Below are 21,319 nucleotides of genomic sequence, written 5' to 3'. Positions count from 1 at the left end.
CTTTCTGGGTTACAGCAGCACATAAAATACAATATAAATCCAGATTATAGGAAAAAACATAATAAAACTAGAAATGTTGTGTTGTTCTCTGCCTGCAAGTCATCTCCGACTTAGGGCAATCTCTCACAGTGTTCAGTCACTCACACAGAAAGTCCTCGCCTTCGGAGCCCTGCTCTGCTCTCACTGGAGGCTGTGGCTCTCTTGATGGAGCCCGTCCAGCTCATAGTTGGTCTTCCTGTTCTTCTTCTGCCCTCGACTTGCGCCTGCATGATGGCCTCCTCCAGGGAGTCCTGCCTTCTCATGATGTGCCTGAAGTACAACAGCTGCAGTTTTGCAATGTTTGCTTCCAGGGCAAGTTCTGGCATGGTTTGATCTCGCACCCCTCTGTTCGTTTTTCAGTCAGTCCAGTGCTCTCCTCCAACACCATGTTTTGAATGCACTGATTTTCTTCCTGCCTTTTCACAGTCCATCTTGCACACTCATGCACAGTGATTGGGAGCACAGTGGTGCAGATGATCTTGACCTTGGCCTGGAAATGAACTGTAGATCTTTTCTAGTTCCTTCATTTCCACCATTACAAGCCTCACTTTTCTTTGAATTTCTCATCTGCAGTCTCCCCTTGAATGGGTTGACCAAGCCAAGGTATTTGTATTGTTAGCGTACAGATGACAGTGCAAACTTTTCAAAATTCCAGATGACCCCATTCAATAGTTTCTTGTAGATGCTGAATCTTATGGGGGACAGGACTGACCCCTGAAGGCCCCTTTGCTGGGGAATCCACTGAACCGAGCAATATTCCTCAAGCTCCACCTTCTGGAGCCAACCCTGCAAAGGGGAGCAGAGCCACTGTTGTGTAGTACCCCTACTCCCAGTTCATCCAGCCATCCCAGAAGGATGCCATGGTGAATGGTCTGAAAGCCCCCAAGAGATCCAGGAGTGCCAGCAGGGTCTCACTCCCTTGTCCCTATCCTTGCCAAAACCCAGTGTGAACCAAAATGGATCCAGAGAAACCTGGGGTTGGGGTTGTTACCCTTGATTAGTATGGGAAGCAATCCTATGGATATTTGGACGGAAAAAATTCTGCATCTCCTGCCCGCATAACCTGTTGAAGCAACGAGTTTGTGAATGACCGTTGCTTGCAATTCACAAGCAACAAATTACTCCATGAAATATCTGTTCCTGATTCTTCAGGCGCAAGAGCTTTATTTTAATTCCATGTTTAGTCAGAAGGGAATCCTACTGCATTCAGTTGGATTTACTTCCCAACAAGATTAAGATTTCTTTAAATAGGCAGCAGTAGTCCTGAATTCTAACCTGCTAACAGTTTATTGTGAGTAGTGGGGTTGTGTTTTTCAGCTCTGTATCACATGTAACCTTTAAAAGGTTAGTTAGTTTATTTAATTTATATGCCACCAGATTAGCCATAGGCTCTCTAGGCAGCTTACAACATGATTTTAGAAGTGATGGGAACTAAAGAGGTTAATTCATTTTTTAAGTGTGTTCCCCCAGAATCTATATGCAAGGCTCAGTGTTTAGTATGTAGTAAGTTACTAAGTTTAGTATGTTTATGACAGGGTCACTGATCTAGGCTTTCTCTCTTCCAATAGCTCCTGGTACCTTGATGGGAGACTGCTGTTACTGATTACCTCCGTTTGTATTGTCTTCCCTCTAGCACTTCTTCCTAAAATTGGTAAGTAATTTTAAAGGGGGTATTATTGCTGTCATAATTACTATTAGCTATAGTGTTCTCTTTTAGTAGCAGTTTAATTGAGGGGTTTAAACAAAACTCTTAATGGGTTACTTAAAAAAAAGATTTAAGGAAAGATGGAGGGGTGCAATTTTATTTGCAGCCTAGTCTGTCCTCCAGCTTTGCCTAGTTAACCTATTACTCAGATTGCAGTAGTATTTTGTCTGCTCTACTAAAATAAAACCTTTACAGCAGGACATTAAAGAGCTGCATTTACTTATAGCATGCCATTAGTGGTAAGCCAGTTCTAATTCTGCCCTGCAAAACTACATAAATGATCTGTGACAAGCAAGTTGGAATGTTGTTATTCGGAGCTTTAAGCCCCAGACACCAAGCTCTGTAATGGAAAACATACCTACACCGTGCAGCTCTGCTAGCCCTACATCAGGGTCACTTGCCTTATAAATTGCCACTTATTTTTTTACTGTTATTTTACAGGCTTTCTTGGCTACACAAGTAGTTTATCATTTTTCTTTATGGTGTACTTTGCTCTTGCGGTAAGTCTAAAAAAACCCAGATCGCAACTTACATTAAGTTTTCTTATTATTTTGATGGATTTCAGAGCCCTTTGAAATGAATGTCTGCTCTTTAAAAACTTGCCCCTAGAACCAAAATGTTCCTCCTTCTGTCCTTTATATGTGTGTGTGTGCGGGTTTTCTTTCTTTTAGATATTTGTTTGGCTGAAAAAGCAGGAATATGAAAAGATTTACTATCGTTAATTTTTTGGACTGTAAAATGCAGCAGAGTTTTGTTGTTTTGCTGACAAGGCAATGAAAAATACTGGCCTGTGTCCCTCCCTTTCTTGCTCCACGTGTGGAATGGCATTTTTTCGTCTTTGCTTCCAACCACCATTTGCAGCAACTTGTGCATAAGAAAATGCCATATATTCTGAGTAAATTGAATGTACATGTTAGTTTCATAATAAAAAGCACAAGAAGCAGCAAACCTCTTTTGAGTAGTTTAATGTATATATTAATATATCAAAGGCCTTATTCTTTCCAGTTGAAAGTAATACTTTCCCCCTTTTCTTTCTCTTTGCCAACTGGGGCATTTCAGTGCTGATATTTACAGCCATTGATTCCTATATGATATATGGAAAGCAGAGTGCTGAAAAACATTTGGTTTGCATTTGGATTGGTAGTGGTTTCTGTAAGGGCAAGAATATGTGGAAGTGGAGTCGTTTTTAGCATACATGTGAAATTCAAGATAAACCTAAGCTCAATCTGTTTCCAAGATCTCTGTATCTGCTTGGCCCAGAAAACCCTTCTGTATAATAGATTTGCATGCAGCACCCACAACTGCAAGAATCTTCTTACTCCATGCTGAAGCTCATATAAATCCCTGCCTCAGCCTGGTCTGTACCTGGTGGATATGCAGGAAGCCTGGTAGCAGCGCTGCACCCCAGAGATAAATTAGGCTGAGATTCTCCTGGAGTGATATGGAAGGAAAGGCAGCCTCAGTCAGGGAGGTGGCTTGTGACTCACAAGTGCTGGGCAACTCCACCACCCTTGCAGGAATCCTCCCACTTGCCTTGTGCATCGCCCTTGTTGACTCAGGCTATCTGCACGCTGCTCAGTGGAGACTTTGGGCAGCATCCAGAGCTTATTCCACCAGGATTAATCACTCTGTGCTAGCAAGAACAGCCACTATTGCAAAAGAGGGCGAATGCTTGTGAGTGCAGCTCCAGAAATGTTCTCCAACTAGGGCTTCCGGGACAGGAACTCCCCCGCCTTGCCTGTTGCTCCCCGAAGACCTAGCACCCTGTTATACTAGCAGCCATCCCTGCTAGCTAGCACCACGGCAGCGTGGGATGTTGCCCTTGTACAGTGAGCTGGACAGGGCTTCCCACAAGCAGACTTGATCCTGCTGGATCTTAGAATGCAAGCAATATTCTGCTTTTGGAAGAGGGGAAATGGGTGCTGAAAAGCAAACAACAGGAAGTAGGCATCCAACGTCTGAACCGAGAGAGCACAGCAGCCCTTCCCCCTGCCAGATTTCCCCATGTTGCCAAATCAATCAATGGAGCATTTGGACCAGCTCATGTACCATCTTCCTGGCGTGGTGGGTGGTTCCGGTGAACTTTAGAGGGAATGTTGCATGAGATAGATGTACAGATGGTTTTTCTAAAAGGGGATGAGCTGGACTGGGATCACCGCCAGTGGCTTCCCCTTGTGGGAAGAAGTCACGCCGCAGTGGCTACCACACCATGAAGAGTGGCCCCTTGGATTGGGAAGTGCTACTTTCCTGTTCTGCTGGTGCCACAGAGACCTTACGATTCATGCCGGTGGATGATCCCTTGCTTTCTGTGACTCTTAGCTCAGAGCTCCCACCCTCCTCTTCCCTCGGTTCTCTTGCTCCGTTTGGGTCACAGTGAGTGCTTTTCTCTCCCTGGGTGTGCAGCTCGTGAGCTGCCCTGCAGAACTGTTCTCTCAGGGAGTGGGTTGACGCAGTGTGTGAACCGGGGGGTGGGTGAGTGGCCGGAGTAGTTTCCTTGCAGGCTGCTTGGGGTTCTCCCGGATCGCCCAGCAAGAATAATCCTTCTAATTGAGCAGCTCATGACCAGAACACACGGGGAGAAAAAAATGAGCCACCGTTGCTTATTTTCCCTCCCTGATTGTGTAAATCTGGTCTTTCTATTGTGTAGCAAAAGCTTAGTGAGACTATGAAAAATTACAGTGGTACCTCGGCTCACAAACGCCTTGGTTCACGACCAAATCGGGTCGTGAACAAAAATTTCATGAAAATTTTGACATGGGTCACGAACTCCGCATTGGTTGGATGGCGACCAAGATCGTGGCCATCTCCTCTCCACCCCCAGTGGGAAGATGGCCACGATCGCAGTTGTGTTTGTGCAGGGAAGATGTGCGTGATCACGGGCGCACTCCTGCAGGAAAGACAGGCGCAATCGCAGCCATCTCCCCCCACCCAAGTGACTATACAAAAAATAAATGACTATAGACAGATTTTTCACCAAAATTGACCCTGCAGCTAAGAAACAAAGAAGAGAGGAAACCCCTGAAAGAGGTCCCCCCAATGTTCTTATGGAGGGGGACTCTCCCTCAAAACAATAACCTTCCCCCACACCTAGGTTAGTGCTCTCCACTGTACTGTACAGTACTTTGTTACTTTGTTTCAATTTGTTTCAAAATTTTCTGATTAAAAAAAATAGTTACAGAACGGATTAACCTTATTTACATTGAACCTTATGGGGAAATTTGACTTGGGTCACAACCAGAGTTGTGAACGGATTAAGTTCATGAGCCAAGCTACCACTGTACTCTGGTCAGTCACTGTCAGCCTCAGTCTCTCATCCGTAAAATGGGTAATAAGGGAAAACAACGTTACACGTGCAAGCCATTTTGTAGCATGGCAGAATTAAAGGCCTGGACTTGAGACACTGGCGTTCAAAGTCCTGCTTAGCCATGAAGCTCCCGGACAATGCTGGGCCAGTTACTATTTCTTAGATTAAACTGGGTTGTTAGAATGCCTAAATGCTTGGGCCAAAGCTGCTTGGAAGAAGGAGGAAAAACAGATACTATACATATGTAAAATCCAGAGACACACCGAGAGGCATTTCCTACCTCCAAAGGGAGATGTTTTGACTGAAATGGACTGGAGGCACACGTGTACAGATGCTCTCCTGGAGCTTGGGTTTAATATAGATAAGTAAACAGCAGGACATTGCCAGGTTTGATTCTGTCCTCTCTGATCTTTTGGTGTGTGTAAGTCTGCTTTGGCACAGGGGGCATTTTTAAAAGATTTAACTTTAAATTTAGGGTGGCACCTATCTTCCTGCTGTACCTTGTGCAGCGGTGTAGAATTTTGGGTACAGAGGTCAGCTGGGCTGCTCTCACTGGGATGCTCCTAAATGTTGGGAGTGGAAGAGGCCACTACTCTTGGAATGCTTCAGGGCCAGGGTGACTCCAGCTCTTTGGATGAGGACGTTGAGGCCTGGGAAATGAGGCATTTAAACGGTGGAGGAGGGTCTTACCTCAAGGCTGCTGTCTCCAGATGTTCAAAGACCCTGCAAAGTGCAGGGATGTGACATGGGAGAGGAGCCAGAGGTACCTGGTCTGGTCCTTGGCCCCAGGAGACAGTGTCGGGAGAGAACGGCTAGCCAGCTAGAGGGTCTGCATGCATTTTAGGAGGCTTACCCATCTCCAGAAGAACATTCCCAGAGGCATGGAGTCCAGGATTGCTCCAAAGGAGGGTTCTCGGAAATAGTTTCTCGTTTGAGTTTAACAAATCATTTTGTGCATGCTCAGAAACTCTTTCTTCGCTGACTGTAGTTGGTTAGATGTACATTGGAAATAAAGAGCTTTTGCCGAAGAACAAGTTTGGCAAGAGAGAAGGGGGAGCCCAGCTCCTGACACTCAAGCAAATGAGCTTTGAACAACGGCCATCCTCTACTCTTTCAGACCTCGGGACCAAGAGTAGACTGGAGGCGACTTTTAATTGCTTGCGGTTTAGTGTTGGCGTGGTGATGAGCAGCCAGTATGCCCGGTGCTGCAAGGATGTGCGTTTTCCATTTAAAAGACATCTTTGAAAGCAAACCAAATAACTAAAATCGAATGGAGAGTCAGTCATCTCTTTATTTACTGTTTAACGGAGTAGTTTATTCTTCTTCCCCTCCCCTGGTTTTTAAATGGGTTCCCCCGCCCTGCTGTTGGACTGGGATGCCATCTCCCCCCTTGCCTGTTTCCACCTGAGCCGGCCAGTGCAGCTGAAATGCTGCACTTTTGCCTTGGGATCATGGGCTCCCTCTGCTTGCATCAACTTGAATGCTGGTCTTGGGCCACGTGTTCCATTGCGCTTTTCTTCACTATTTAAAAAAGATAAAAATCACATAAGGCCTATCCAGCAGAAATGCCATCCCGAGTGGAAGACAACCAGCCCATTAAGGAACTCAGCCGTGAGATAAAATCAGACTTCAAAGCGGTTCCCTAAGGGCAGTGTCTCTCAAGAACTCCAAAAGAATTCTGCCCCTGCTAGGAGATGATAATCTTCTGCAGTTTGAGGTGGAGGAGGAGATAGTAGAATTCCCGTCCATTACCAGGGATTTTGACTTCTCTCCATGCTCTCGAGCTCCCTGAGCACTCACAGTGGGGTTTTGACTTGGAGCACCAAGCCATGTTCGATTTCACACTCCCTTTAGGTCCAAGAGTGACTTGGCATGTGGCACTGGGAGCAGGGTAGCTGGTTTTATTTACAGTCCCCCTTAGTTACACAATGGCAAGTGCCGTTCTTTAGATCCAGGACCATGTGAGTAAAATAGTTACCATACAATCCCATTGTGTTTGATGGGTCTTACTCCCTGTAGTAGGAGTAAGGGGATTGCATCCTCCGCCTTCCTTCTGCACCTAACTTCCAGGAGGTTTAGCAGCATTAAGAGGAGAAGAAAGTGGTTCTCTTGGTCCGTGACTGTTTACAGATCAGGGATGGTGGAAAGGAAGTCATACCCCGAGAGCCAGTGTGCTGTGACGGTTACAGTACTTGGCTGGGCACCTGGGTTTGAGTTCCCACTCACCCATGAAGCTCCCTGGGTGACTTTGGGCCAGTCCATCTCAGCTCAGCCCACCTCACAAGGTTGCTGTGAGGATAAAATGGAGTGGAGGAGGACTCTGGGAAAGCCGCCTTGGGTTTCTCACGTGAGGAAAAACGGTGGGTATAAACGCAATGTCATTGTCGTCATCCTGCTGACTGGCTTCACACAACACACCACGTCACCCGGGCTTCTAATCCCGGGTTTAGCATGGTGTCCAGGCCTAGACACGCTTCCCAGGGGCTGGCTTGTAAGCTTAGTCACTGGGCTTATAACCCCTCAAAGTCATGGCTTATTGTCTGATCTCGGGCAACACTATAAGCCCAAAAGTGACCAAGGCCCCTACAAAACCACTTGGCAAGACCGGCAAAAAGGGTTTGTGGTTCTGGCCCAGCAGCTATTGGCAAGCCCTGGTGACAGCCACCCCATAGTGCCCAAGGGGCAGAGGCTCCCAGAGGCCCCCGTGCCGTTGCAGCTGCCAGGCCAGAGGGAGCCGGCTGAGCAGACCCTGCCCGGTACTGCCACCACGAAGCAGCCCCGGCACTGCGCACGGCAGGGTATCGGCCGCGCTCTGTTAAGCCCCCTCTGGAAGAGGGTGAGCAGATGAGGTTCATGCCCCCATCAGGCAACGGGGCGATCCTGGCAGAGGGGTCATCCGGCAGCTCTTCTCCACTGCGATGGTCCATGTCCCCTCCTGCCGATTTGGGTCCGTGGGGGAGTGGAGTCCAGCTGCCTGGAGAAGTGTCTCTTCCCCGCAATTGCCATGCTGAGCTTTGGTGCCAGAGGAGGCAAGCACCCTGCGGCTCGCGTCCCCAGGTGCTTCAGCTGCACGGCTGCAGGGCCAGCTGAGAGGAGCAGGGTGGGCCGGAGCAGCTGGGCACCTTGACAGAAGCCCCCACAGCCCCTGCTGTGCCCAGGAAGGTTTCCTGGCAAGTCAGGGGGAGGGCTGCTGGCTTCCCCTCTGGTGCACGCACAGGAGTGTCTCCTGGGATGCTTGTGGGAGGACTGAGTGGGGAGCAGGTGCCAAGCACCCCTGCTGTGCCCAGTTATTTGTCAGGCAAGGTGGGGGGGGCAGGCTTAAAGTCTTGTATGAACCTGCCCACTGCATTCAGTGTTGAGCGTTGGTTCCACGGTCTGCCATCCATCAGGCACGAAGCCGAGTTTGACAGCAGGGGAGTATTTGTTTTGGCTGCCTTGCTAGCCTGCTGTTCCTGATGCGGGCCCTCCCCTCCACTGTGGGGCTGGAAGAGGGGCAGAACCTGATCTTCGGTTTTTAGTCAAGCTTCAGAGGCACTGAGAAGCAACAGGAGGACCAGTTACACTGGAGTTACCACCGTGTTTCTTCCTGTCAGAACTAGATAGGTTGTAATACATTCTGGGGGCAAGTAGAGATGAGATCCTGTCCTCCTCTCCTTTCATGGAGCAGGGCTACAATAACCACATGGAAAAATGCTTTGCTGCTTCAGGCTGACTACATTCGTGAACCTCTGTTCAGTAGCTATTCCAAATTAATTAGGGTGAAAGGATGTGTTCTTGTGCATGTAGCGGAAGAAAGGGGTCGATGTTGTAGATGATGAAGATTGGAGTTTGCATGAAGAAACGTTGAGAAAGGAAGCCGAATGAGACATTAAGGGCATAAATACCATTTAATGCAGTGCAAACTTACGCATTGTTGCTACTCCCAATGAATCAAAATGAGATTTCTTCCTCACTGAGTAGGCACATGTTTGCTTGCCTTGATGATTGAGTGGGGCATGTGTCTTCTTCAGGCATAGATTCTTTGAAGAGTTCGATTCCTAAAGCTCATCTAGGAATGACATGCTTGCAACATTTATATAGCATTGTGATTAGTATTTGAAAGCGTTCTCGAGTCTTCCTGACACACATCCTTTCATGCAGACCTACAAGGCCAATGTTGCAAATGGGGTAAATGAAGGTTATTCATTTATTTATTAGATTTATATCCCACCTTTTCTGTTTTTAAAGAACTCAAAGCAGCTTACATCATTCTCTTCCTCCTGCTCTCAATCTTATCCTCACAACAACAACCCTGTAAGGTGGGTTGGAGTGAGAGTTTGTTCCTGGCCCAAAGTCAGCCAGTTGGCTCCGTGGCTGAGTGGGGACTTGAACCCAGGTTGCCTGAGTCACAGTCCTGTGCTCTTAACCGCTGCGCCACTCTGGCTCTCTAAGAGAAAATAAACTTGTTTCAAGGTCACTGACTAAGTAAAACCCAGGATGTGAACCCAGTCTTTGTACCTCCACTGAGCTGTGCTGGACGGGCGAACGCTAATGCAGAAAATGATCTCCAGCCTTTCTTAGGAAAGATGATGCTCGTGTAAATGGAGCCGCTTTTTTATTTTAAATTGCCTAGATGGCAATATATGCAGAGAGAGAGAGAGAGAGAACTTCATGTAAATATAAATTGCTTATTTTGCATATTAAAATAATAGAATTAAACAAATGGCAAAAAAAAAAAAGTCAAAGCATCCTGTAGATTACGATTTATATTTATCACACTGAAACTCTGGAGGAGGATTAAGTGCAGTTCAATTTCCTTGAATGAAAGTATTTTTTGAAGCTGGAAAGATGTCCTGTTGGGCTATACACTGGAGTTACCACAGTGTTTCTTCCTGTCATAACTAGATAGGTTGTAATACGTTCTGGGGGTGAGTGGGAGGATATGCATCAGGCATATGGAAGCAATATTTTCCCATTTACTGTAATTTTCTACCATTGGTTTCAAGGGCAAGCCATCTGTTCGGATTATTGTCTGTGAGAACTAATGTTCATATTGGCAACAGAAGTGGGCCTGGACCTGGGAGAGTGGGTCGGACTCCCATCTCAGCCAGGGACTCCAGAGCGATCTTGCTCAGCTTCCCACCTTTGTTATGGGAGCAACAATTACCTACCTGACAGGGTTGTTGTGATCGTGAATGACTTAAAGCCGGCAAACCCCTTTGTGCTCACAAAGCACATTCAGCTCTGACATCAGAGGAAGGGGTGAAAAGTGCCATGTGGGGCAACAGTCATGCATATGAATCCCCCCTCCAGCTGTCCAGACACAAGTTTTCACTTCATTTTCAGTTGCAGGAACTGATAAATTAGTTCACCTTTGCTCCCTTCGCCTCAGTAAGCACAGGTGAGAGCTGTGCAATGCCTGGGGTGGGGCGGACGGAGCCCTTTTCCTGCTGGGCGCACCCAGGGACCCCTGCTGGGAATGGTCATCCGGAGGTTTGGGCTGCGGAGTCATCAGTATGCTGGAGACACCCAGCTCTACCTCTCGTTTACATCTGCTCCAGGTGAGGTGGTGGCTGTGCTGAACTGGTGCCTGGCTGAGGTAATGGGCTGGATGAGGGCCAATAAACTGAGCCTCAATCCAGATGAGACGGAAGTCCTGTTGGTGGGTGGTGCGGGTGTCCAGGTAGGTGATTTTGACCCAGTTCTGGATGGGGTAGCATTCCCTCTAAAGGACAGGGTCTGCAGCTTGGGAGTGCTCCTTGACCCAGAGCTGTCAGTGGAGTTCCAGGTGGCGGCGGTGGCAAGGAGTGCTTTCTACAACTTCAACTGATCCATCAGCTGTGGCCTTACCTGGGTGAGCACTCCCTAGCAACAGTGATACATGCTCTGGTAACTTCCTACTTGGATTACTGCAACGCGCTCTGCGTGGGTCCACCCTTGAAAACAGTCCGGATACTGCAACTGGTGCAGAATAGAGCGGCCAGGCTGCTGACGGGGACCGGCCATTACTCTCACATAATGCTGGTCCTCTACCAGCTCCAATGGCTTCCAGTTGAAGTCCAGGCCCAATTCAAGGTGCTGGTTTTGACCTATAAAGCCCTAAACGGCTTGAGACCAGGATACCTGGAGGAACATCTCCTTCCTTATACACCCCCATGCCGCTTAAGTTCTGCGGAAGAAGCCCTGCTCCGGGAACCCTCTCTAAGAGAGGTAAAAAGATCTTCAACTCGGAGTAGGGCCTTCTCTGCTGTGGCGCCCAGACTCTGGAATGCACTCCCCAAAGAGGTACGCCTGGCGCCAAGTTTATACTCTTTTCAGCGCCAGGCCAAAACCTTTTTATTTAAACAGTGTTTTAAAATTTAACAACTTTTAATCTTTTGTCACTCTGTTTGCTTTGTGATTTATTGTTTGTTCTGTTTTATGAGTTATTAGAAATTGCTGTTTTAACTGTTCTTTTAAATATTGTAAGCTGTCCTGAGATTCTGCATAATAGGACGGCATACAAAACCTTTGAATGAATGAATGAATGAATTGCTTTTCACGCCCACAATTTTTGATGGGTGCCCTAAGGCAGTGGGAGATGCTGCCTCCTGGAGACTCACACGGTTTGGAGCCTCACCTGTCCCAAGGAGCATAAATGGCTTCAGCTCCGAGCTTGGCGTTTACCTCTTGGACCCCCCTCCCCCTCCCCCAAAATAGCCCAGAGCTCCCTTCCTCCCTCTCCGACGGAGACCATTGTTGGGGTTGACAGCACAGGTAGTCTGGTGTGGAGTGAGGGAAAGCCTTCGCCATCTGTTGCGCTGCAGCATCTCTGGATGGTAGCCATGTTTCCACGGCCCAGAGAGCCGAGGAATGCCCCGAGCTGTACGGCTGTTCCTCAGGCCTGTGCAGGCATCTCCCTGTCCAGCTGCCCCTGGGGACCCATCGGGGCAGACTTCAGGCTCATCTGTTTCCTGCCACGTTCCCCTCACAATGGCAGGAACTAAACCTACACGGGGGATTCCACATATGCAAGATGCAGAGGATGGTCTGAACTCGCCAAATGCACCCACCGAGTTGAAGCTGAGCAGGCCTGGGGCTGCCCTGAGCTTGGAGGGGAAACGGCTGGGGGGCGCATGCAGCCCCCTTGAGTCCCACAGTGGGAGAAAGCTGGGATAATAAAGCAAATAAATGCACGCCAGGGCAGGGTCACAGACGCATTACTGCTTGTTCTGCTCTCCGGTTTCTCCCTGCCTCAAGAACTGGTGCCAGTCTCCTCTTTCTCTCCCAGCTCTTTTCCTGCTGTTCCCACTTGCTCTCTTTTCTTTCTCTCTGCTCTCCTTTCCCCTTGTCGGCCCTCTTTCTGCACTCTTTCCTCCCTCTCCCCGCTTCTCAGAGCAGTTAGTGGCATCTTGTCTGTTTTTTCTTGTTTGCCTCTTGCCCTTCCCCAGCGCACTGCAAGGCTGAGGGAGTCCAGGGCAAGAAATGTTCTGGGAGTCGATGCACACACACGTGGACTCTTCCCTCTGGTTTGTCCCCGCATCCCTTTTACCTCCCCCCATGCTCAATCTCTCCCTTTCACCAGACAGTGCCACATCTTGTTTTCATCCGTCCGTCCGTCCATCTTTTCCTAACTTTAGGAAGAGTCCAGGTGTGCTGCAGAGCAAATCTGCCGCCCAGCCCAGCCCCTTGATTCCCCCAGAGTGCCCCTGGTCCCCGGGAGATACCTAGAACTGACCCAGGCGTCTTCTGAAGCAATAGACACGCCAGCTGTGCCTGCGGCTTCGCTCCGTGGTGTGCCGCACCTCTCCGCCAAGGTTCTGAAAGGCTGCGGCAAGTGCATTGGCAGGTTCTTGGTGGTGCAGAACTGGTGGCAACTTGGCCCACATTCAGACACCCACAGAATGTCCTGGTTGGTGGCACACAGTAAGGTGAGCAAAGGAAGGGGGTGTGCAGGCTGCTGGCAGCCCCCAGTCAATGTTTGCAATAGGCTTGGAGGGGGTGGGGGAATAATGCCTGCACAGGGCCCCCCTTGCTCACTTGTATTCCAAAAAGCCACAGTGCCCAGGAAGATGCTGTGCAGACAGACCATTGTCTGCAGCCCATAATGCTACACTGTATGACTATGAACTGTCTTCTAGGTGTTATGCATAACCCAAACTAGCCTGCAAAGTACAAATGAAAGCATAAAATGTTATTGGTGCAACCTCTTGTTGCATCCACCACCACAGAGGGGGGAAAATCAAATATAATAAAAATGCAGCACAATAAGAGCACATCAACAGAGTGTTCAAGGAATCATTAGGTTCTCTCTCTTTACAGATCATAATCAAAAAGTGGTCCATTCCTTGTCCTCTACCGCTAAATATTGCTGCAGGATTCTCTCAGGTATGCAGATTATTTAACTCCTTCCTGGCTTTTTACGGTTTACATGCAATTCTTCGATTTCATCATCATTATGTTATTTTACAGTAATGTGATTAGTTGAGCGTAACTTTTAGTGCTTTGAAGTTGCACAAATGGCTTGGTTCAAGTTGCTCTGGGGGCCCATGTTTCTTTACAGTTAGGAGATCGTATGCCCAGGTTTATATGACCTGCATGCTACTTACTTGAGTCTTTTCAGCATTGATACGTGGAGATGCTGTGTACCAGAGGATCTGCAGGGGAAGACTTATTTCTGGAAGAAGGCTTTCATCTGGAATACCTAATCCCTGGATAAGGGGGAGAATAAAGATGAATGTACACCCATCTTGAGAACCATTTCTGCCATATTTGTGGTCGCAGTGGTAGCAGCAGTATAGAAATTTAATTTAATAAAACCAATAATAGAGTGCATGGGGGATTACATTTGGGCAGTTATGTTGCAAAGCTACCATGCAACGTAGATGGGTGTGGATGTGCTCTATAAGAGAACAGCGCTGAACATTAATTGGATTTTGAAGTGATGTTAAAATCTCAACATCAAAAAAGCCAACTGATGGAGCTCAACTCGTTGCATTGCTTGTTTGTTTCTCTTATGCAGGTCTCAAATTCCACTGGGAACTGTCAAGCAGCACTCTTTAATTGTTCCAAGGAGGTAATATCTCAGTATCCTCACCAGTATGCACAGAAATGTGTTTAAGCTTTTATTTACTTATTTAAACCTTTTGTGTCCTGCCTTTCACAGTGTCTCAGGACAGTGATAAATAAATAAGATACAGCCTCAAGAATAATATATAAAATCTGTCTTAAAACCAGTACTAACATTTAAAATAATGGGAAAATAAAAAGGTTTTGGCCTGGCGCCAAAGTGAAAAAAGCGTTGGCGCCAGGCACACTCTCTGGGAAGCCCATTCCATAGCTGGGGTGCCATCACAGAGAAAGCCCTTCTCCAGGTACCCACTCTTCTGAGCTCCTTCAAAGAAGGACCTCCACCCCAGATCTTAGAGGCACTCCTTCAGATATCCAGGTCCTAAGCCGTGTAGGGCTTTATAAGTCGTTACTAGCACCTTAAAATGGGCCCCAACCTCAATTGGAAGCCAGTGCAAATGTTACAGGACTGGCGTTGTATGTATACATCTGCCAGTCCCAGCTAGCAGCCTAGCTGCTCTGTTCTGAACCAACTGAAATATCCAGACTGTCTTCAAGGGGAGCCCCATGTTACGTAAAGCATGTTACAATAGGCCAATAGTCTTTTCGATATCCTAGAGCTGCTCAAAAAGCCTTTCTTGGGACATTTTGCTGTCTGCTTGTGCTAGTAATGATGACTGGAATGGGTATTTCAAACCCCAGAAGGACGCAGCAAAAACTGAGTCCTAATTTGAAATCTGTACAAACTAGTTCTTATTTTAATTGCTAGTATTTCAGCACAAATATTTGTTTCATATCTTCCCACAAAAAGAGCAAGCCTGCTACAAGAACCCTCATGATGGCCTTGAGGTGGCCCTGTGGTGTCCCTGGGATTCCATCTGGTCCCCTGTTGCTAGTTAACATATTCATGGAAATGCCATGAGAACATGTCTGTGGTTCGGGGGTTTGATGTCACCAATATTTATTGTTTGTTAGTAGTCCCCATGATGATTTATTACCTTTCTATTCCACCCAGCAGCCAAAGTTCTCATCAGTGGGCTGAATGCACCCTATACTGGGGGTCAGTTCACGTGTCATTCTGTCTAATCTGCAATTTATGAGATTGACCCATTTTCAAATTAAATTTTTAAAAGCCCTGCAAACACCCTGCTCAGAGCTTGTTAATTTGTCGTTCAAACCTGGATACTCAAGGTTTAATAAACCAAAATCTATGGGCTTAACAAGCCAAAATTATCTTCCAATTTGTTTTTTGGGTTAACACGGGATTGTTAGCCCATTAACAACCCACAAGGTCTGGGTTTGGGGATCCTGCCAAGAGTGAGGCAGTTGTAGGTTGTTTAGGCGTGAAATGACACATCGTGCGTATGCTTCGCACGTCTCCACAAGTTGCTGTCATGATGTGCAAACCAAGCCTGCCTTTCCTTTCCATCCATTTGTAAGGAAGCTGGTCTAGTTTTGACGTGGAATCTGATGTCGGTAATGAACTGGATCTGGGTGGACAAAGGGAAGATTAATCCACAGAAGACAGTTTCTGCTTGTTCGTTGAAAGGCAGGCCCCGGAATAGGGAACCTGTCTGTTTGGGATGGGCTGCCCTCCTCTTGACGACGGCTCAGGATTTGGGTGCATTCCTGGATTTGGCCCTGAATCTGAATGCCTGGGTTGGCAGGAGCCAGTTCCACGGAGTACAGGATTCCCTGGTTGCACCTGATTTGGTGCTCCCGTCCTGGTTCCAGGCACAATGCAAAGTGCACATTTTGCCTCTGCATCCGGTTTGTGACCAGGCTACACAAAGAACCACCTGCACACACCTGCCCAGGTGTGAAGCTCTTTGGAGAGAGCCCTCCGTCAGAACTGCTGCTGTCAGAGGAACATTTGGTGCGGGATGTGGGACAGGGCGTTCTTGGGGGCTGCGCTTAGGCTGTGGGACTCCCTGCTCACTCCCACTCTAATGCCCTTCCACCAGCAGACAGAGTCATTTCTGTCCAGGCAGGCCTTTTGCATGTTTGCTGGTCTATTAGGCCAAGTCCCGCCTACGTCCTTTTATTGTTGCATTTTAATGCATGTGATTTAATGAGGCTGTTATTTTAAATTTCACTTTTTATTGTCAGCCAGCTTGTCCGCCATTTCTTTGGTAGAAAACTGGGATATAATCAAAAACATAAAATCAACAGTAAAATACTACAAATACAATAAAAACGAGTTATGTCACTGCTTGAGTGATTGTCCAGGATTTTTTAAAAAAATAAATGCAAAATCTGTACAGCCTTGTTGTAAACACCACTTCTTTCTTCTCCTTCTTGTTCTTCTTCAGAGTGCTTATGCCATTCCAATTATGGCTTTCTCATTTCTCTGCCATACATCAGTATTGCCAATTTATTGTGAACTGCAAAGGTAAGATGCTCAGATTCCACCAGGTAGGGTATTGCAGTACTCAGGAAATCCGTGTCATCTTTTATTTAGTGCTAATGTAACTAGAAATGCTAAATGTCTTATGGAGCAGTTCCTCAGATACACTGAAGTACATTCTAGAGGCCTCTCCATCCAGCCCAGTAAGACCATTGACTGCCCCCAGATTCCATAGGACAGGTAGGAGGAGAGGAGAGGGAAGTGTCTTGAAGCAGCCATTCCCAATGGGTGGGGTTTTGGGTTTTGGTTTGGTTTGGCGTTTTTTGGCCTCTTGCCTTTGCTGATGGAAAAGTCGCAGTAGAAGGGAAGGTGCCATCTCAAGGTGTCCAGAGTGCCTTGTGGCGGCAGCTCCCGACTGCTCAGATATTTCCTGAGCGGTTGGGCAGGAGGCAGGAGAACGCCCAGCAATTCTTCCCCACCTTCATTCAATTCAAACAGCCATTTAAAAGTAGACAAACAGCAGAGAAAATTGGCTTTAGATACCTTCCTGCCTCTCAGCTGTTTCCCAAACAGATGAGCATTCCCAGCATGGTGCAGGGAGATCTCAAGGAAAGCAAGCTTTAAATGTTCCTCTGGAATCCTGGGACAACCTAAGGATTCTGAATTCCCAAGTCCATTCTGGGAAGAAAAGGTAGCTGTATCGGGAGGCTTCATAGAGCCAGCCAGACTGAAAACCATCTGTGGGCCTTTCTTCCTCCCTGAATGTTTCTAATACCATTTTAAGACCACCTAAGCCAGTCCCTGGCATTAATGGCCCATTATGTACTGAAGTACTTTCTTTGGGAAGTAGCATTCAGGCAGCTAATGAAAGAAACTGGCAAACTTCAAACATCTCTTGAAGTTGCATTTGACCGCTCAGACTTTTTCTGACTGGTAACCAGCCACGACACGGCTCTGTTTTATGGTTCTTGTGGTAATGTTTTAAATGCATTCATTATTTCATATTGTTTTAGCATTGGTTTTGATATAGTGTTATGAATATTTTATGTAAATTTACAGATTATCAAGCCATCTAGAAATAGCTTTTATATGCACAGCCCCCACACACAATATTCAGACATTCCAAATCCCTGTCCAAAATTATGACAAAGTCTCTATAAGAGGTCAGTGCAAATATAATTTACTTTTGTTTTGGGGAAGAATGTATATCCCACCATCAATAGCTGAAAACGTGCATAAATGCTGGCTTTTCTCCTGTTAGTGCCTTAAATAAAGTCACATTTTTCTTTTGTATCTTGTAGTCCATCCAAAAGCAGGATGCTGAAAGTAGCCAACACTGGAATTGGTCTGAGCTTTCTAGTTTATTTTGTGTCTGCACTATTTGGATACCTCACTTTTTATGGTATGTCTCTCAATGTGCTCATTCCCTTTTTCTTATAAAGTGGTAAGACATTAACTGAAAATCAACTTGGGCTTGGAAAAAAACCCATCTAGAAAGAGTAGTCAGTCAAATCTGCCTTAATTAAAACACTTTCCTGTGATGACTTTCTTTACAATCTGAGCTTGGTGATAATTCATGAATGGAATGACTGTGTTTGTCCTAAAGCCGGAATCACGCAACACATTTTCCGAGCAACAATCATAGCAATTTTTATAGCAAGCACATGAAAAAGATGCTATACTGCTGCACCTTTGTGTGCTTTTAGCATTTACAAGCAGCTGTAGTTTAATAGAAGAAAAACTTTCAGCAGTTATCATATTACCGTAGTCTCTCAATTGGTGTAGGCCTTAATGTCTGGTCAGATGTCAGGACTCCTTATACTTCGGTGGCTTTCTTCTTTTTAAAGGTCCATCAAAATACTGCAGAAAGTTGGTGAGTGATCCACTACAAATGTGGCATGATGTAATCTAGATAGACGTTCCTTGTTGGTCATGTGGATGGTCCCTTTACTTGTCTTGATATTCGCACATCTCCGAAAAGTACTGCTGTGTGTTCTTTTTAGGATAAGGTTCTTGGGCTTTCTCTGACTTCTCACCTGTCCCCACCCATGATAGCATAAATGGTGCAGGTGTCCAGAATCAGGCACGCATGCCAGAAGGAAGCTTTCTCTCAAAAGCACATTGAGAATTCTGGATTAATTTTACCCACTGGGAACTTGATTGTTTTATGTAGCCATGGTCTTTTAAGTGTATGATTATCTGTCTGGTGGCTTGAAATCTGGTTTTAAATCATGCAACCCTTAGTAGGAAATGTTTTTTGCCAATCTCTGTATCTGGTGTCTTTTTCTTTTTGGATTGGGGCTTGAAATCTGGTTTTAAATCACCCACACTTTCTTAGGAAATGTACTTTTCTTTGCCAGTCTTTCTGTCTCGTGTCTTTTTCTTCTGGACAGGGGTTTGTTTTGCTCTTAAGCAAGTTGATCTTTGGTGGGAAATACTTTGGTACGTGACTCTCAGTGGCCTGTGCGAAACCAGCTTCCAGGGCATGTGAATGATGCTGGTGGTGGACAAAATGTAACAGATGCAGTCCTCTTGTTCTTCATTAAACAAACAAGATATATAGTAAAAGCATCCTAGCAAAGATGGCAAGAATACGATGTGTGTTCTTTCAGTGTCTCAGGAAAGGGACTGATTTCTCATGCTCAGTCTTGAAGCTCATTTCTAGCACATTTCGAGGAAGGCAGCTGCTGCAGCCTATTTTGGCTTTTCTGGGCAAGTTAATATATAAAATTTGTCTTATTTATCAGTGTTCATACAGGAAGGGAAGACAGGGAAGAGGAGGGGAAAATCCCAATATTTGTAGTTGTAGCAAAATAGGAACAGTGCAGCCGTTGTTCATACATGGAAAATTTCATTAAACAGTTAATTTGGAAAAGATGAGCTTGCTTGGAGTCTGATGGCAAGCCCTCCCAAATTAATCCCTGAAATATTAGCTTCAAAGGATGCATTTCCCTACAACTCTCATCCCCAGTCAGAGGCCGTAAATTTGTGTTTACGTTTGTTTCCTACGATTTTGTTATGCTGCTTTTCATAATGCTTAAAACAGGGTAGTTTTCACAAAACTAAAACAATGAAACTTGCCCAAAGAGCTTTAAGTGGGCTTTCTCAAGAAAGCGCCTTACGGAAGTGTTGGACTACAACTCCCATCAGCCCCACCCAGACACAACTGCTTAGTTAAAACACCTGATCAAGGAGGAGTGTTTATTTTGTTTTATAAAAGGCATTCCTGAAAAGGAAGGATTTTAGGCTTCCCATGCAAAATTAAAAAGTATTACAAAGAAAAATGTTCTTATCACATTACACCTTGTTTGCAAAGATGAGACTTTTAGAAAGCATGAGTTTGTACTTCTTGACAGTCAGGGTTCAGGACCTCTCTTTTGCCCTCCACTGGAGGGGCTGCCAGTGGCTGCCAAATATTTTGTTCATTAATTTGCACACATAATGCAGAAATATTTTAATCTTTTATTATACTTCTGAGCAATGGAGAAGGATCCGTGGTTTGGGAGTATGGAAATCAGGAAAAGATGGTCTTGCTTGGAGACTGGGCTAGGCAATCTCCAGGGGACTGAGTACCTGCTCAAGGTGCAAGCGCAGGTACCAGAGGAGCTTCTTTCCTTTGCTTTCTCTTGACAGCTGTCAAAAGGCGAGCTGTCAAGAGAAAGCAAATGGGCAACATATCTTTGCTCATGAAACAGGAGTGGTAAGAATTACACCATGTTTGTGGCAAGAGCTTCATCTTCTGCTCTTTTGCCTTACTCTCCTGTGGGCACTGAGCCTTTTGCATTTCCTCCCAAGACTTTGGCTGCTTGGGAAAGTGCTAAAATGCATCCCATCCCCTTTTAAGGGGAAAAGGAGTTTTGAGAGCTAGCTTTGAAAGGGGGGTTACCCACAGCAATGGCTGTTTGCTTGTTTTGGGGTAGAGACAGATTGCTGAATATGCAGCCCCTTCTGTTTGCCATGACTTGTCAGGTTGGCTTGTTGCCTTCAGACAAGCCGCTCTGTGGGAACAATCTACATTCATACAACACTACAATGCACCATGGTTCATGACCTATGATGGATTGTTGTGTTGTGCAAACCCAGGCACAGTTTTCTTGGAGTTTAAGAAAACAGTTTTCTACAGTTTTCTTGAACTGTAATGCTAGATCAAAACGGGGTCCTTTCTGTTTCCAAGAGAGGCTGAGTGGGGCTGTGTGTCTCGGGATATCCTGCCCCTCTGGTTTGAAAGATTCACAGTCCAAACTGGACTGTGGAATTATCTGTGCCAGTGAAATAGCTGCAGTTCATAGATTCTCTGTGCTCGTAAACACTCCAAATGCCATGAAATCTGAAAACCTCAAACATGCATCAGCATTCAGTTGCCTGTGGACTTAAGCAGGCCAGTCGTCTCTTACGCTTGTTGTTCTAACCTCATTCTCTTTGGCTCATTCACATTTTCAGTTTTTTTTCTTAATAGGCAAATATCATGTGCATTGCATTTTAGAACTCAGAATCTGTTCCCCAGCTGATGCTGAGAAATAGATTCCAGTCTACTTGGTACAAAAAAGAGAGTTCTCCCCATTTCCTTTAGCTCTTCAAACAGAAAGGGAGAGGTGGCTAAGTCACTTGTCTCACTGAGCGTAAACAGCCTCCTTTTCTTCATCTTCCATTGTCAGTGCAACCCTGCTGATCCCCTCCCACCCTGTTCTCAATTAGCTGTTCTTTCATACCACCCAGAATTTAATTTGCTGGATCCTAAAGGTCAAAAAGCTAGTGGGACACCCCACCCACTCGCATACAGAAAAGGGTCCATCACCGCTTGAAAAATGAACATCTCACAGTTCGTTTGACCTGAATCTGTGAACTTCCCTGTACAAGCATTTTGGAACCACCAAAAGCATGTACGATCTTTGAACAT

The 21,319-nt window shown here is 46.1% G+C and overlaps 1 protein-coding gene across 2 annotated transcripts in view; it reads left to right on the top strand.

Moving 5' to 3' along the window:
* The window catches only part of SLC38A6 (solute carrier family 38 member 6), an 80,468-nt gene that overhangs the window by 34,663 nt on the left and 24,486 nt on the right, over positions 1-21,319 (top strand). For both annotated transcript variants that reach the window (XR_006415329.1, XM_044436408.1), the window contains exons 7-12: positions 1,608-1,690; positions 2,186-2,244; positions 13,329-13,394; positions 14,029-14,082; positions 16,388-16,467; positions 17,724-17,824. Coding sequence is in view for 1 of the 2 variants with exons in the window: in XM_044436408.1 (XP_044292343.1) it covers positions 1,608-1,690; positions 2,186-2,244; positions 13,329-13,394; positions 14,029-14,082; positions 16,388-16,467; positions 17,724-17,824 (443 nt within the window). In the remaining variant the exon portion in view is untranslated. The remainder of the gene's footprint in view (positions 1-1,607; positions 1,691-2,185; positions 2,245-13,328; positions 13,395-14,028; positions 14,083-16,387; positions 16,468-17,723; positions 17,825-21,319) is intronic.

The sequence above is a fragment of the Varanus komodoensis genome, unplaced genomic scaffold, assembly GCF_004798865.1.
Source record: "Varanus komodoensis strain SLA01 unplaced genomic scaffold, ASM479886v1 scaffold3, whole genome shotgun sequence".
In the NCBI taxonomy this organism is placed as follows: domain Eukaryota; kingdom Metazoa; phylum Chordata; class Lepidosauria; order Squamata; family Varanidae; genus Varanus; species Varanus komodoensis.
This window is presented reverse-complemented; position numbering and strand designations above follow the sequence as displayed.